The sequence below is a fragment of the Haemaphysalis longicornis genome, unplaced genomic scaffold (assembly GCF_048455015.1).
Source record: "Haemaphysalis longicornis isolate Haplotype H1 unplaced genomic scaffold, Haemaphysalis longicornis Haplotype H1 scaffold_5, whole genome shotgun sequence".
In the NCBI taxonomy this organism is placed as follows: domain Eukaryota; kingdom Metazoa; phylum Arthropoda; class Arachnida; order Ixodida; family Ixodidae; genus Haemaphysalis; species Haemaphysalis longicornis.
Genome location: NW_027526385.1, coordinates 190,834,575 through 190,852,467, shown reverse-complemented (window position 1 = coordinate 190,852,467; position 17,893 = coordinate 190,834,575). Strand labels below are relative to the sequence as shown.

At 43.0% G+C, this 17,893-nt stretch overlaps 1 protein-coding gene across 17 annotated transcripts in view; it reads right to left on the bottom strand.

Annotated features, from left to right (window-relative positions):
* Positions 1 to 4,446, bottom strand: part of LOC144139566 (uncharacterized) — a 126,405-nt gene extending 121,959 nt beyond the window's left edge. For all 17 annotated transcript variants that reach the window (XM_077671876.1, XM_077671875.1, XM_077671869.1 and 14 more), the window contains exon 1: positions 4,328 to 4,446. In XM_077671876.1, coding sequence (XP_077528002.1) covers positions 4,328 to 4,379 — 52 coding nt within the window. In that variant the 5' untranslated portion in view covers positions 4,380 to 4,446. The remainder of the gene's footprint in view (positions 1 to 4,327) is intronic.
* Positions 4,447 to 17,893: the final 13,447 nt, after the last annotated feature.

Sequence of the window (17,893 nt, the reverse complement as noted above, 5' to 3'; positions counted from 1 at the left end):
AATTTTAACTTACCGTTCATCGCCTGGTCTGACCTAGCTTCCACTATAGGCCATAAAAATGCACCATCTGTAGTTTTAAACACGTCTTTAACTCTTTGACTATACAAACTGTAGCGCAGCCCACCCACTCTACAAACAGTTCCTCGCACCTTCTTATTCTTATCCTATCCACACACCCCGAACAATTTTCTTCTATCCTTCTCCTACAAAGCCTCATCAATCATGGGTCAACATCCACTTTTTCTTGTTGCCTACAACATAGATAAAAAAGGTAACCTTAATCCTTTATGATAAATGCGATTACGAAATCATCCCTCGCGAACTCCCCACTTTTGCTGACAGTTTCATCCCAAGCTTTCTTAACCGCTCTTTCCGATAGAACTGACAAAATTTTAAGTCCGAGTTGCTGCGAATAAGAAAACTCTATATTCCCTCTAATACCGCTACCGAGAGGCCTCAGTCGCCATGGTGTACCAACACAATAAAACCATTAAATAACCACAGTATCGCTTATTTCGAATAGCGAAAAAAGCCTGATCTGAAATCGCATGGGATAAATAATTTAAAACAGCAAATCCGTATAACAGAAAGATTCTTTTCCACCACTTTGCCTGCCATGCTGCAAAAGTACCCGAAGCGTTTCTGGAAAACGATTACCCTAATCAACCTTTTCGAATATTCTTTCCTAACAACTCCGGAAAGAGCGTCCCAGAAACGAATTGTGCTGAGGTCCTCAATTATTCTTTTCTGTGTGCGGTTTTCAACCGTGCGATCAATGATAATCTTTAAGGCGTTCTTCACCATTCACATACTTCAATGTATCATATTCCATCCGCATGATATCCGCATGATATCATATTCATATTCCAAGTATCATATTCCATCCGCATGATATAGCTAAAGGCATTGACTCATTATTGAACTGGCCTTGAATAGGAATTGATGGCATCAACGTAATATTCCCAAGAACTCTAAGCATATAAGCAGCACCCTACTATCACTTATATTTAACCAGTCACGTGATACAAGCTCTGTTCCAGAATACTGGCATATCTGAAAAATTACTCCGTTTTTAGAAAAGGTGACCGATAATGACTTGCACACATTGCGTCATTTATATTAACAGCGTATCTTATAAAATTATGCAGCAGGAATTGTACTTTAATGTAGTTTCCATTTATCATCTGTGAACTACAGAACGGGTTTCATAAAAATTTATCTTCTGACACCGAGTTTGCCCTTTTTCTTCACGGTCTTCTTATTTAAATAAAAACGTTCCCGTTAATGCCCTATTCTTGAAATTCGAGAAAGCTTTATATAAAGATCCTTAATCCGGGCTTGCAATATAATTTCCCCTATAAACCTACAGCCAGATGTCATTAATTCAACATAAAATTTTATAACCCACCGCAAGCAGTTTGTGTACGTGAATCCTCTGTACTGTCTGGTCTTCTCCGGATAATAGTTGTTGGATCATTGCTATTTTTAATATACATTACTGATCTCCCTCTTACTTTCTCATTTAATATCGGTGTTTTCGCAGATGACTGCGGGATTTACCCTACAATGCAAACGTCAGGCGTTACCGGTATCCTACAACAAGACGTTTAATATCCAGGAACAGTGTTTGAAACGGCTAATAAAAATAACGTTACCACGTTCTCATTAGTTTCCTTCACACGGCGTCGTAATTTTATAAAATCTACGAATGTCTGTTGTAACGCCGCAATAGTTTCCACGGGATCATTCAAGTACTTGGGTATTATCATCTGCCATGACCTAAGTTGAAACCTTAACATCAACTACATTACAAAGTCGGCTAACCGTGCCCTCGTCATCTTAAGTTGAAATCCCCCCTCCGCTCCAAATTCAAATAAAATAGCGTACAAAGCACTTCTCTTGCCTAAATTGGAGTACGCCAGTGCTGGTGTTGGACCACATCAAGCTAACCTTACACACCTCTTCGAATCCGTACAAAATTATGGTACTGATTTCATTCTATCGGTATGTTCTTACAGTTCCAGCATCTCTGCATTGAAACGCCAGCTCCACCTACCATTTTAGGAACCTCGCCTCCACATATCTCGTCTCTGCCTTTATCCTCGATTCTTTTACTATCTCCCCCGTAATAACAAGAATATAGTTCTAGCGCATCGTATATCTCGCCATTCTCACACCGGTGCCATGTTTCACCTACGTACCCTGACAACAACGTCACAACTGCCAAACTTTACCTTCACTCGGAATGAGTGGAACAGCCTTCTCGTATTCTTTGTATTTGTTGTCAGGCTGCAGATGTCTTTGTCAGCCCCCCATGAAGTACCTTTCCGGGAGCCTATGAGGTACCAATAAATAAATAAACGAATAAATAAACAAATATAAATATAAATAAATAATAAAAATATAGATAAACAAAAAAAATTATCTAGTTATTAAATAAATAAAAATAAATAAACATCCTTTCACATGCGAGTTATGGTGCGCCTGCAAGTAGAGCATAATAAATCTTAATTTTTATTCCAGTGGCCGTATTCGAAAGCGTTCCAATTGATTGTAAATAGTGCTGAACTTCGCAATGCGCCCTGAATAAGGTGAAGGTTCCCGTGCCAATGATGGCATTTCCTAATTTAAAGGCTCCATGACATCGTTGCCACAGTTATGCTTTCCTCGGTGAAGGAAGCATTCTTGTAATAAGCGACTGGAAAATACTTCTCCGTAGCAGAAGCCATCTTTCTGATTTATTTACGTTATTCAAGAAATATGCGTGTTATATAGCAAAAATGTCGAATTTGGAGCCTGCAATATATATTTTCTGCACTTTCTAGGCTTTCTTACGAAAGTGAATCTCTACTAAATACCAGACTGCTTTCATCAGCAAAAATGAGGGCAATATATATTTTGAACCGCTTATCTGGTGCAATTTGGTAAAACTGGGGAATAAAAAAAGTAAAAAAGTTTGAAAAGCGGTTCGAACGAAAAAACAATAGTAAACTTGCTGTTCTCATTACGCTGCACAGGTCCTATTTTAAATACAATATGAAAGCATCATTTGGAGACATTTAAATTAGGCTTGGTCAAAAAAGTTTCGTCAGGAGTGTGCTCATAAAGACGGTCTCTTTCACGGTAAACAAAATTCAAAATTATTCGCACGTCTGACAATGTCAGCACATCTCTCGTGAGACGTACCTTGCAATTGATATCCCTTCCGTAAATTCTATCATATTACCACTCTTTACATGACTGCAGCACGTCAAAATTGTTTCTTCAGCCACTATGTCTATTTCCCAATAAAGCTTTCATGCTCACTCTGTAAACGGATGACGTTTGGTACTATAGAGTAACCAAAGCTTTAACAATAGTACAAAAACCCTGTTCACGTGTAAAAGTTACTTGAGCCTATAAGAGTCCCCAAAACCTATTGACCTCACCTTTGAACTGCTTTATTTGTATTTTAGAAATTATGCAGGCGATATTAAGAAAACGTCAGATATTTCGCGATTATTTCAACACCATCATCACCAGCATATCTACGTCCACAGCACGGCAATGGCCTCAAATTATTATCCAATTACCCTGGTCCTGTAGTAACTGCGACCAATTTATCCCTGAAAACTCCTTGTTCTCATCTGCCCATCTAACTTTCTGCCGCCCCCTGCAATGCTTGCCTTCTCTAGAGATCCACTCTGTTACCCTTAATGACCAGCGGTTATCTTGCCTTCGCATTACATGCCCTACCACGTCCATTTCTTCTGCTCATCTTTTACTAATATGTCCTTAACACGCGTGCGTTCTCTGACCCACTCCGCTCTTTTTTTGTCCCTTATTGTTACACCTATCATCTTCCGTTCCATTGCTCGCTGAGTCGTCCACAATTTAAGTTGAACCCTCTTATTGAGTCGCCACGTTTCTGCCCCGTAGGAGAGTACTGGTAAGATACAGCTGTCTTAGACTTTCTTCTTCAGAAATAATGGACAACATACTTGATTATTTGTCATTTACAAGCTACTAAGAGGTCAAACTCTCCGCAGTTATTCTAACATTGTATCTAGACTTAGGATTTTAACAAGCGAATATGCACTTGAGACAAAACTCAGCCGTACATTTTTGCTACTTAAACTAGGCGTTGGATGGGAATACACATGGCTGTTTTCAACGGCACTGTGAGTAAGCTGCTTCAATTATTGAAGATGAGACACACCCTTAAGTGTATTATATACGCGCGATATAATTTCAGCGGGCACAATCTTTTAAAAGTGTGTAATTAAGCTACACTGTGTAAGCTACACTTGAAACCTGTCACACTGCAGCCATTTTAACGGATACACACCTACGGTTACCAGGAGGAGAAGCGCGATCGACGGTGAGCCAGCCAGCAGCATATCGCCCTGCGTTTGCTTGAGGCCAGGAAGCCTCGCAAAGATGCGGAGTTACCCTTTTGCATTCGCCTTTGAGCAACTATGACGGTTTTTTTATATCAAAGCTATATTGTTCTTTTCATGCACGAAAAGGAGTTATCGGTGACAAAGATGAATCTGATACAGCTTGATATTTTTAAAACCATCAGGGTGTACGTGAGTGATGTTTTCTTTCTGGCGATTTTCGTATAATACTGGAAAGATCATAAAGTTTTCCTAATCAATCAAGGAACATTTGGGACTTACTAAACCAAACAAAAAACTGTCAAGTTTCACTCTCGTAAATTATGAGTAAAGCAATTATTTAACCTCGTTATTTATGTATAATTTTCTCAGGCAACCTTCAGCGAATGTTCGGCTCTAAGCCTTCCTTGATTTTAAAACCCTTCATTTAATTCAAAACTTTAATGAGGTGGTTTTTATTTATTTTGAAAAGACTTATTATTTTTAAAGCTGGTTGCAGAAAAAAGGCAATTTACATGACTGGTTACATTTTAAAAATAGATTAACCATCTTTGATGTGGTCTCTGACGCGATCCAAATTACATCTGGTCGTGTACAAAGGAAAGCCAGCGAAATGTGGTCAGCAGTTATTTTACCCACCATTCGGAAACACTGTTTTGCGAGTAGCCAAAAGGGCTGCTATTTTGTCTAGTGTTCTACTGTTGGTTGCCAGATGTGGTCGCACAAGTCCCGTGAAAAAATGTTGTACACTAGAGACTGATTCCCTCAAAAATAAAATAACACCAAAGGCTCCGAACAAAAGCTTTTTATATAACGAGCGTGACGCAAAACCAGAGAAAAATATTGAACTTTAAAGCATCATCATTTTGACGATTCGAGACCCCTTTAAGTAAACATGAAGCGCATACTCGGGCCTCTCTGTGCGCTTTTTCTTCGTCTTTATTGCTGTCTTACCACACAGATAATGGAAGCTACTTCAGGTAGGATGCCGGCCTAGGGTTAAGGCACGTTAGCCTCATCCTTCAGTGTAAACAAACAGAGAAAATCCTGTTTGTTGCGTAGTTTACCTTTCGTAATCATTCTGAATGCTGAATCATAATAATTCCATCTTTATGAGACCTCGCTGTCAGAAAAAGTTACCAAGTGGCAGAATTTCTTAATGACTTAACGCGTAGCCTCGCATATAAGAGAGACGGCTAGTGAATGCACGTCATCGTATATCGACTTTGGGTGAAACGCTGCCATGCAGTTCCAGATTGGGTTGTAACTGTTTAGGATGAGGGGGGGGGGGGGTAGTTGATAGTCACCAGGGTGTATTTCACCAGAAAAAACAAGACTATGGCAATGATGGGGCACACTGGACGCTTGAAGTTGTGAAACCGCTCAAAATTCTTATGTTGACGTAAAAAAGGAAGTTCAATTTCATCCCCTCGTGGCCTATTCGAGAACACTACGCTTTTTGCTTTTTACGCATTATCATACTATGCAGCGGGAAGAGTGGTTCCTGAACACCTTACTAATCATCAATTTAGGGATTAAGATAAAAATGCGCAATTTTAAATCGTTGTTTTGGAATAAAATTGTACGTGGATATAAGGTATGTCGCTAATATAGGAGTAAAACAAGAGACTCTTTGATGCCGTGGAAAGCGAGTACTTTTTTTAAAAGGCCAACATTTCTCGATGCGTGCGCGATACAAAATAGTTATTGAAGTACGAAAGAAGTTTTTCTAAGAAGTGTTTTTTATGCGTCATTTATTTGCCCTATTCTTTCAGAGTGCAACGTCAAAATTTATATTGCTGATTACAGACAGCAACGCGGTCGCTTTTGACGCGACTGATGAATTTGATGTGAATAGTTTGGCTCAGACGTCACCGTTTGGTAGCATTTCCTAATTTAGTTTACCGTTGACATGTTTAAAATGTTCAGCATGAACTTGTTTTAGGGGCCCTAAGAATAAAAATGGTTTATTGGAGTTTTTATTGAAACTAATCTGAAAATATCTACCGCTACTGTCTAGAGTTTCTATAGTCGGTTGAGCAAAGGATTATATGTGTAACAATTTTGAGCGGGTGGTTTAGTTTTTTGCTTATGAAAACATGTGAACGTCCCTTTATTTTGGACAACCGATCAGTGCGGCGAACATGGACGTTCAGGCACCCTGCTGCACTTCTTATTCACGGACATGGACCATTCAATTTTTATAGCTTTATAGAAAAAAGTTAAACCTTTTTTCTCTTAAACTTCATTTTTACAATAAGCTACCTATCTTGTGGTGGGCTTTTTATGTCGTTGAAAGCAATAATCTACAATTTATGAAAGAGAACCTCAACGCTGCCAGTAATATGACTTAACGGCGTAGATGGACCTGGGCATTGATGCAGGGAACACCCTGTTACATTGTTTCGGCATCAGCGACGAGCACTAGCACGAGTAATATTTACGACATGAAAAGGATGAGCGCGTACCTTCGAAACTTATATCAACCAAATAAATTAAGGTGATGACGGATTCCAAGGTGGTCTTAGGGAGGCCACCACCTAGCACCTTTCTGTATACTGGATACAAAATCTGAAGCACCTTCAACGAGCTCAACTGTAGCGACAAAGCGATGACGTAAACCAAGGACGGGTTAGAGCGGTGAAGACCACCGGATAGCTCCTATTCAATTTGTGACAATGTTTTTTGGCGGATGACACATGTCCCAAGAAAGTTTTTAACTTTGCTTATATCATTTTATGCCGTTCAGAAAGATGGGGAGTGTGACGCAGAGCTTGGCATACGGCAAAAACCAGGGTTGTAAATAACGCGTCTTTACCAGGACGGCTGGGAGTCATTTTAGGTACAAACGTCGGCTTTTTAAAGGTTGATAGAGCACAAGCACATGCGAGTGAAAGCTTTTTGTGGCCAACAAAGTTTTGTCATATTCACCATCATGAATTCGATTGTCAAGAGCCAAATCATGAAGAATGAACTCCCACGTATTTTGAAGTAGTGCTTAGGAAAAGCCATGCTTACCCCATCAAACGCGAATTGGCACAATATATTAAGGGAGTGAACTCACAGCGAACCCGATGGGCAAGGGCGAATTACAAGTAATCATCATCCTACATATTACTTCGCCTGACAAGAAAGTGAGACCTTGTCGCCATGGGCAATTTGTACTGTTCGACGATGAAACGTAGGCGGCTAAAACCTTCTTCAAATCCTTATAAGGGAATGCGTGCAGATAGCCAGTTCTCTACATTCTCGCTCATTTGGTAGACGCATAAGCTAAGGCGGAAGCTTTTCTTGTGATTAATTTTAAAATACTGCAATCCTAGCATTCTGAAATATATTTACGATTACGTAGAGGGCATCTTCTTAACAAGTTGCATAGAAGAGCCACCCGTGCCTTGCAGAAGTTGCTGTCTATAGAATCACAGATATTTTGGCTCAATATTTGCAAATATCGAAGGTTAGGATACCTAAAGTAGCAATGCTTTGAGTGTCTCAAAGAACACAACTAAGCCTCTCGGCACGCCCCTAAATTTTTAGTTTATTTGATAAAACGTTATAGAAAAGCGGCATTTGTTTACAACCCAATTGAAATAACCTGCACTTACAGGAGTGCATTCCCATGAAAGGTAAAATCTTCTTCTGTGTAACAGGAGCACAGCAATTTGACTGCGTGCCCTCATAAGCAAAAGGAATTAAAATAGGTACTCAAATACGGCTGTTATTCTCCGCGTGCAACCATTCGTTTTCAAGTGGAGTAACTGTGGCAAAGTATATGCCGTGTGCACAAACGTGGACCAAATGTTCGTCCCGCCGATATGTAAGGAGCAAGGGGAAGCCGAGGCGTTTCATTTATTCGTTTTGCTGCGTCGCTAATTTCTCGTAATGGCGCCATCACACATTAAAAGTGTATTGTTCATTAACCATTTTTGCAAAACTGTCCATTTCGCACGTATGTATGTGGACAGTTTCAGATTTCCAAAACATAAGTCATTGCAGTCAGTGGTCCTATAGATAGTGCCAATGAAGAACATATCGATGTTAACTATAAGACACGCACCTAGGGGTATCGAGCGGCGGGGACTGACAATGTGCGGTTAAGCGTAATGGACAAACGCTTGTCCGTGAGGTGCCAATAATACTCTGTGTTGCATAGGACTTGCGCGAGGTAATGACGGCCAATGAAAGATTTCAAGTATGTCAAAAATAAGACTAATGTTAGTTACCGCGGCAAATGTTGATTCCTTGGCGTATTTAATATGTATATGTTTATCAGGTGACGAAAGCGCTTTAGTTGCTGATGACAACTGCAAAGCAAAAATGCTCGCTACAGCTAACCGTCTTGAGGTGGTCTTTTACACTCGGTACTTAATTGCCTCGTGCACCAAAGCTATGGCATGCCTTCAACCCCTGTAAAACCCGGCTGCAGTTTCTAATACCAATCGTCTAGCAGCGCTAACTAAAAATTCAGGCTAAAGTACAGAGGATTTGGTTTCGCCTCTGCAGGAAAATATGGTCTGTTTCTCTATTCCGAAACTCACACAGACGACCGCTTTAACTTACAATACTTAGAGCCCTTAACATATGTAGCGAACACTAAGAATATACCTAATTTGCGCTCATTTTTGAGATACCAAATCACTCATCCGATGAAGCAGCCACCTGCGTCAACAAGGGGACGAGTGCATTGTTCTTTACGAGAAAAATGAAGGAAGCTCAGACTAACACGTAGGACGTGAATGCGGGAATCGCACGCAACCGTCACGACAATCAAGACGGCTTAAGCCCACGATTGCAGCCGATGTGCTTCTTCTTCGCTGCCGTAACGACCTACTCTCCGTCATTGTTGCTATAGGTGTCAGCTTCCTTCACGCTTTCCGAAGTGATAATCATTCGACATCACCTGAGAGGGTCCAATGCTATGACGTGTATTTTTCGTTCGCAGCAAGTGTTGCTAGGATTACGGCGAACGCTGAAGGTTTTTAGGGCGTAGCGCCTTGGCGGTCATCTCTGGGCTCAACCGGTTGTCGGCGTAACCGAGGGAATGATGGCATGGCCCCACGATTGAAAGAAAAAGCGAATGATGAAAGAAAGCAAAGGAGGAGAGGGTCGCGAAATTTTGAGAGAAAGGCGGCTCGCCGTGGCGGCGCGAACCGCCGCTCCCCAAAAGTGTGCGGTGGGAGAGAGATGGGAGCAGTATGGTGTGCCCGTAGGAGGCGCTCGACGGCGCGACCCTGGGGCGACAACCGGAGGGGACGTGCGTGTGACTATGATGTGCGTTCCCTTATAACGCAGTTTGCGGTCTCTTCCCGAGACGCACTTCACCCCGCACCGCAGACGCTCACCATTAGTTCCGTCGAAAGAACGCACGAGTGAGTGCTGCCTCAGCGCACTGCTGCTGCACCCAAATATCTCATTAGGGAGTATTTTTGATTATCTTTGCTAGTCTATCTAAGGGAGTATGTTTGACTTGACAAACGTGCGCCTGGTCCGCCGGGCGGTCACCGCGAGGCACGCACACAGGAGCGCTTGTCATTTTCTTGGTTTTTGTAACTGCCGTGCGGTCGCTGCGAGGGAAGCGCTCACGCGTGCGGGATCGGGTTGTTTTGGTGTTTTGAATTGTGGATACGAAAAATCGCACTTTGCTAAAAACCATATCTCTTAAACGTACATGGAAGTAACTTTTAAAAATTGCGGAATCACGAGCGGAAAACGTGTTCTGCAGACTGTTGTCCCTGTTTTGACTACTCGCTGCATTTACGCGACTTTAAACACTAGCAAAATCAATTCTAAAAATTTGTCCCCAATCTTCACCTCTCCTCCGGGTCTGATAGTCGGCTGGCCTCCCTACGACGGGTCATTACTCAGGCAAAACTGAGCCCCTTGAAATAATGAGCGCTTAAAAGGGTGGCTCTATTTGGTTAATTTGCACACTGTACCAATCTTAGCAACGTCGATGAAGGTAAAGTAGATCCACCCTAGCGCACAAGCACTATGTACATTTGTCTGAGGTGCTATGCCTACTTCACTTCACTGGAGCTGTAAGCGGCAGATGCGTGAGTGACTGTTCCGCCAGTAGGACATCTCAAGCAAATTTAAAGCAGGAGAAGAGTCAGAGCACTTAATATGGGTTTTGAAGAATAACACCAACCGAAATTTTAGTAGTAAACCGCAACTAACGGCTTACTTTAACCACGAACCTAAATATTGTTTTCCAGTTGTATTTATTTGGATGTATAAGTGTACACGACGCCTTCTCTGTATAAAACTGCATTGATTCTTTCTATGCAGCAAAGATTCAGTTCGCTGCTTCCGAAGTGTGTGTATTTGTAGTGTGTGTATTTGGGGTGCATAAATACCTATGTCTATTGTTTCTATGTACTAGCATTGTTATTATCAATTTTAAAATAGCTACAGTCATGTATGCCTCCTGTCAGAATGTACTTAGTATTCATTGTATTCTGAAACTCATGCCCTCCGGCTTTGGTCTCGTAAGATACTGGCAGTATTGTAAATAAATAAATAAGAGAATTTTTCTCAGCGTAAACTAGCAGAACTAGGATGCCACACTTTTGAGATTGCTTTTGTATCCTGAAGGAACGCATTCGCTGTCCATGAGATATTTCTTATGGTAAGTGGGAAGCTAACTGCACCAGAATTACAGAAGAAAGGCTCATCTTAGCAGCCCGTAATCTGAAATGCAACAAATAAACAACAATATACATGTTGGATTGGGCCCTTGAGAATGATATGTATCTGTTTTTTCTCTAAAATCTCGTATGTGTTTAGAGGTCAGTTTATTTATTGGATTGGAGTAGTAAAAGAGTTCTGCTACCCTATGCGCATTCGAATCAGGGCCGGGTTTTGTTTACCTGGAAAACAGGTGGCCTTGTGGCCACGTGCCTTTTAAAGCAAAGATTTCTACTTGTACCAGCCAATGGTTCTTTCGTGGCGTGCGGGACAAGAAACTCCGAACGCGGCTTTGTAGGTGTAGGGCGCTTTTCACTCAAGCAGCACAGTGTAGATGGCACTACGATAGGGCGCTCTTACCAACCGTTTCCCGTACTCACACTGACGGGCCTGTAGGCGGGACCCTTACATCAGATTTGTCGTCTGCTTGAGCGACCATGTTGAGCTTGGTGTGGTGCAGCTTCGCGTCCATTGCGGGCTTATGTTGCATGGCTTGATTAACTTGTTCAATAGCAAGGACTGCATAACCAGGACCGGACGGAATTAAGTGGTTGTACGGCAAAGATTCGTTAGGAATTGGATGGCAAGGCGGAGAACAAAATGTACAGACCACACAGGCATCTGGCCGCTAGAGGAACCCATCTTTTGCTGACAGCTTGTCACGAATGGGACTGTGTGTTCTAAATGGCTGAATACCACTTCGGTTGTGTTTTTACAGGTACTACAAAAGAGGAATGGAGCAACTGGTTCAGATAAATAGCGATTATAAAAGATCCCTCAGCTTTCTCGCAATTCTCAAACTTACGAAACTATACACTTTAAATCTGTATAAATGGTAATCACTAAGCTCACACGCCGGTTTTTTTCGGCATCGGCGCTTGTGTCCTGCGGTGGGGTAGCTTCAAGCTAGAACATCAGGATGGCTAGGTTGCCCTGTCTCAACCTTCGAAACACGCTCCTCTCTGTTTTCTTTCTTCCCATGCACGGGCGGGCTACAGCGGCGGTGTCCGCCACTCGATCCCGGCCGTGGCCGACGCTGCTACGTTCGGACGGGGCACTCGCGAATTTCAGGTAAGTGCTGGCAGAATATCTGGTTTCACTCATTCAAAAGCTACGGGTGTGAATTCAGATGACGTCGCATGTGAAATAGGTGTGGGGGTAGTTCACAGCTCTGCTTTCCAACCAATGTCAGATAGTAGATTGGAGCCATTTTTTTTTGGCCAGGACGGTAATACAGAGTGAAGTAATGCGACCTCTGAAGGTGTGAGAAAATAACCTCTCATTTAAGCACATCCGAAGTAACGCAGAGGTTCAGCACTGCGTACGCCACGGCTCCTCCTTCATGACGGCATAAAAGTATGCGGGCTAGCTAGAATCGGTGCCACCAGGTATATCCCCCTCATTTCTGAAGCACGATATAAAAAAAGCAGGAAATAGTGACTCCTGAAATATCGCTAATGCGCTATCACCCCAACGCAGGATGACATGGGCGTTTTGCATAGACCCAAAACCGATACTGGTTTCCCCCATATGAACCACAGTAACAAACATTCAAACACACATGCTTGCTGCAACAACGCTAAGTTGTTGCAGCAACACTGCAACAAAACATACTTGGCTACCTTTGGTTATTTTTTTTTATCCACTACCCTGATTTTTCCGCTTTATTTGTAATTATTGTGCGTAGATTTTGCGTGTGACTGCGCTGTTGGAATTTATTTTTTTTTTCTTGCTATCTTCTTGCGACCTAAACTTGGATTGCAAAGCTAGTAGTCATAGCTTGTTCTGCTGTGTTTTGTTACCCGCAAATTTGTGCTGTATGATCCGCAAAGCTTCACTTTTGTAATCACATTGCTAAATTCCATGCAAAGTCTCTCTGTAAGGTATTTTAAAAACTGTAACGTTATATCGGCTTTCAATAAAGGCATATATACTGTTCCTTCCGACGCGGTTGCTAACGAAATTAAGACCCTTAATTACGTTCCTGCATATGAGTAACTTTCTATTCGCATATCTGAAGTAAACTTACTGCGCATTTGTAACACTGCAGTAGGAAGTGCCATATGTATTGCGCCTATAATAGATGAGCACCGAAATCTTAGTCAGAGATTTTCATTTCATTTCATTTATTTCATTTATTTCCACCTTGAGGGCCCTGAGGGCATTACATAAGGGGGGGGGGCGTGCAGAAAGGTATGACACAGCGCTGAAAAATTACAAGGCAACAAAGAAAAAAAAAGAACTAGTGACAAAGGTACAGCATTATTAGTAGCAAATACAAAATTACAGTACAAAAATACAGTTCAAAAGTACAAAAGATACAGCATTAACGAAAGGAAACACATAAGGCACATTTCATACGCAGGTATTATGAAACATGGTTGAGCACTTTTTCGCGGAATAATTTGTGGTCTGCGCACGAGGCTATTGTATCGGGCAAATGGTTCCAGAGGGATATCGCTTGAGGGAAGAATGAGTTGAGCATTGATGAAGTACGGCTGGGTAGTCGTGTTATGGCGTTGCGGTGGCTGATACGGGACGAGGTTCGGTGAGGCGGTTTTAAGAGAGGTTGTCTGGATTTCGGGTGATAATAAAAGGCATGAAGAAGGCAGAGGCGTGAAATGATCCGGCGTGATTCAAGCGAATGCAGGTTCAAAGATTGCTTTAGGGCTGTTACGCTTGTGTTAGTGGAGTACTGTGAGCAGATAAAGCGGGCGGCACGATTCTGTATTGCTTCTAATTTGTGGGTGAGGGAAGCCTGTGAGGGATGCCAAATCGATGATGCATATTCCAGTTTTGGTCGTACGAACGTTAGGTAGGCTAGTTTTTTTTATGTCCGGAGATACAAGTTTTAGATTCCGGCGTAGGTAGCCGAGCGTGCGCGCGGCGTCTGAGCAAATGGTTTGAATGTGAAATGTCTATGATAGGGATGGTGAGAGATGAACTCCGAGGTATTTGTAGGATGTTACAGCGGCAATCGGGAACGAGTTGATTTTGTAGGAGAACTGTGATACGGTTTTTGTGCGGGTGAATGATACCAGTTTACATTTTTCTGTGTTTAGTGGCATTAATGATTGATCACACCATGCTGCGATATGGTTGAGATCATGTTGAAGAGCAATACTAATGACGCAGTCATCGGTAAAAGACGCAGTCATCGGTGAATAGTCTTAACTGGTTAACATTATTATTCGGTAGGTCGTTAATGTAAATTAGGAAAAGCAGTGGTGAGAGGCACGCACCCTGTGGGACCCCGGACGTCACATCAGTGAGGGACGAATGATGGTCATTGACAGTTGTGAATTGCTTACGATTGGTGAGGATATTTTTAAGCCAGGAAATTATGTTAGAAGGAATTCCAAGGTTAGAAAGTTTAGCGAGCAGTCGGTTGTGGGGAACCCGGTCAAATGCCTTCCAGAAGTCTAAGAAGACGGCATCAATCTGAAGGTTGGCGTCCATATATTGTAGTAAGTCGTTTGTGAAGTCTGATAATTGTGATTCGCACGAGTAGAATTTTCGAAAGCCATGTTGTTGTGGCTAAAAAAAGTTGATCGACTCTGGATGGGTCATTATGTTGGAGAATAGAATGTGCTCAAGTAGTTTGGATGGGATGCTGGTCATTGAGACAGGACGATAGTTAGTTTGGATTGTAGGGTTACCGGATTTAAAAATTGGTACGATCTGGGTTTTTTTCCAATCATCCGGGACGTGCGCGGTGTCAAGTGACTGGGTAAATATTAGGTGTAAGATTTGACTAGAGAGCAGTAGGGTATTTTTCAGTAGTTTACTGTTAATCTGATCACAGCCGGCTGAAGCTGAAAGTTTAAGAGCTATTATAAGGTTAGCTATTCCCTCAGGGCAGATTACAATATCCGGCATTTCGATTGGGTGAGGGTCCAGTGGTGTGATGGCAACAGTGTTGCAGGCGGAGAAAAACACAGAGGAAAAGTGTTCGTTCAGGGCACTGGCGAATTGGTTAGTGTCTATAGTTACTCCTTCCGAATTTGTAAGTGCTGTGCGGCTGAATCAGGACTTTGGTGATTGGATGCGCCAGAATTTGTTTGGGTTAGTCTGAAGAATGGATAACAGATCTTCTGAGAAGAATTTTTCTTTTGCTGTAGTTAGTTCTTGAATATATTGTTTAGCGCATGAGTGGTAACGTTTCAATGCTAAAGAGCTGTTGTTTGAATGTGCTGTTCTGTAAAGGTGCTTTTTGCGGTTACGGAGGCTTTTTAGGCGTTTTGTAAACCATTCATTGTTAGAGTCGGATTTGATAACTATTGTTGGAATGTGTCCGTTTTAAAGATTAAGTAACGTAGTCTTGTAAAGTTCCCAGTTGGCATTGCAGATCTGGTTAAGTAAGTATCTCGGAAGATATCGAAGAAAAGAGCAAGTTCATTGTTAATGGCATCAAAGTTTCCCCGCTTATAATCTGTGATAAGTTGCGTTGTTGGTGATCTCCTTTTTAGTGGGGAAGCGATGCAAATATGAAGTAAACTGTGATCTCTAAGCCCGGGAAGTGCGGTTACTGATTTGATGTCATCAGGGCAGGATGTGAGCAGCAAGTCGAGTGTGTTGTTGCCTCTGGTAGGGCATGTTATTGACTGATGAAGGTTGAAATGTAATGTTACGTCTAGGAATTGCTCTGCTTCTTTAGAAGATCTGTCAGGGATTGAAAGTAAAGGCCAGCTGACTTGTGGGTAATTCAAGTCGCCAAATATGAAAATGGGTGTACCGGGATATTTATTTTGAACTAATGTTAAAGAGTTGCGGAACATGTTACAAAAATTAGGGGGCTGTCCGGTGGCCTGTACCAAATGCCGAATATTAGTTTCCGGGGAGGATCGGATACGCAAACCCATGTTAGTTCGATATTTTCGTCGGCGCATATGATCGAAGATGAAAAGGTATTTTTGATAGCTATGAGAACGCCACCGCCTCTATGGTCGTTACGATCGCGGCGATAAAGAGAAAAATGTAGGTTAGAGGGAAGCACTTCATTATCTCTTATGTTCACGTGTAGCCAAGTTTCTGTCAGTATTATGATGTCAGCACGGATATCTTCGATGAGGCTCTGAAGCTGGTCGCGTTTAGGGAATACACTTCTAATGTTTGTAAATGCAACGTTAAGATTTAAGACTGATGCAGGACGGTGGCTCGTAGTACTCTGGAATGGGCGATTCGGGGATTGTCATGGGGCGCTAGGGCTTGTGTTTGATGGCGGTGCTTGGGCATGGATTTCTAAAGTGTCATTAGACCAGTTGCGTTCCTTAGTTCTGTCAGATAGTGCGTCGTAGAAGTAACTTTTTTTACCTACGTTTAACTTGTGGACACTAAGGTCGGATGAATTTCAACAGCTTCAAGCGTGCAAGGCGCGTGGATGGAGCGAAGTCTTCTCTGATTGCGAAGGTAGTGTTTGTCAATTTTGGTCCGTTACTTAGTATTTTCTCTTTAGTTTTGAAATGGCTAAGTGTTACTACAATGGGACGTTTTTTGAGTTCTGCAAATGTTTCCAGGCGATATGCACGCTCGATGCTGTTTGGTTCAAGTTTGATGTGAAGATGGTTGTTGCAAAACGTGATAATCGATTCCTCCGAACCTTCCCAGGCTTCTTCCGCCGAATCGTCAAGTCCGAAAAAAAGAAGGTTGTTACGGCGCATTCGGTTGTTAGCATCAGTGTGGGCGGCTTTAAGGATTTCGATGTCGTGTTTTATGCTAAGTGCCTCGTTAGTGTCGGTGAGTGTGCGTTGCTCGGTCTGAGGTGATTCGAGCACAGAAATAGGGTTTGTTAAAGTGGTAAGGAGCTGTTCATGGTTGGACTGCGTGGCCATGATTTTGGTTATGTCGGTGGAAACAGTCAGAAGGACTTTCTCCAATCTCTCAATGGTAGTCATGATGAATGGGAGGTCGGGTTGGGGTGGGCCGGGTTTCAGCTCAACATCGCCACAAAGTAGTAGTAGCACTTGTGATGATAAATGAAATTCGAGGGCCTTGAAGCACAAGCTAACAAAATCTCGCCACTTCAAGTCGTAGGGGCACGACAACGCTAAAAGGTAGGGGTTGTTAGAAATATAATGTTTAGCATTGTTAAGATAACTGACCTGGACGAGCAGTGTCGTGAGCATTGTGCGGCAAGCGCTGTCGTGCCGCGAGATTTTGGTGGCGAGCTTCTGATTAAGTAGACCACGTGCGTCTTTCGTGACTCGTGACGTCGGCGGGTACATCGGATGCCAGGCGAAGTCAGTTGAAGGCGTCGAATCTAGGTGGTAGGTGGCTGGTGGCGGGTTTTGGGGGCTTCCACGCTCCAGCAGGCTGGGTTGGGGTTGGGGTACGGCTCCGGGCAGCAATTCGCTGACGTGGCAGGGGCAGTCTGTGGTCGCCAGGCAGCATAGCAGTACCTGAAAGAGCAGTGTCGTGAGCATTGTGCGGCAAGCGCTGTCGTGCCCCCGGGATTGTGGTGGCGAGCTTCTGATTAAGTAGGGCGCGTGCGTCCCCCGTGACTCGTGACGTCGGGCGGTACATCGGTTGCCAGGCGAAGTCAGTTGAAGGCGTCGAATCCAGGTGGTAGGTGGCTGGTGGCGGGTTTTGGGAGCTTCCCCGCTCCAGCAGGCTGTGTTGGGGTTTGGGTAGGGCTCCGGGCAGCAATTCGCCGACATGTCAGGGGCAGTCTGTGGTCGCCAGGCAGCATAGCAGTACCTGGAAGAGCAGTGTCGTGAGCATTGAGCGGCAAGCGCTGTCGTGGTGAGGGTATGTCGGGGTGAGGGTATGGCGGGGGTATGTCCGGTGCTCCCTGAAAAAAATCGTCTAGGGGCGTTTCTTTGGATTCT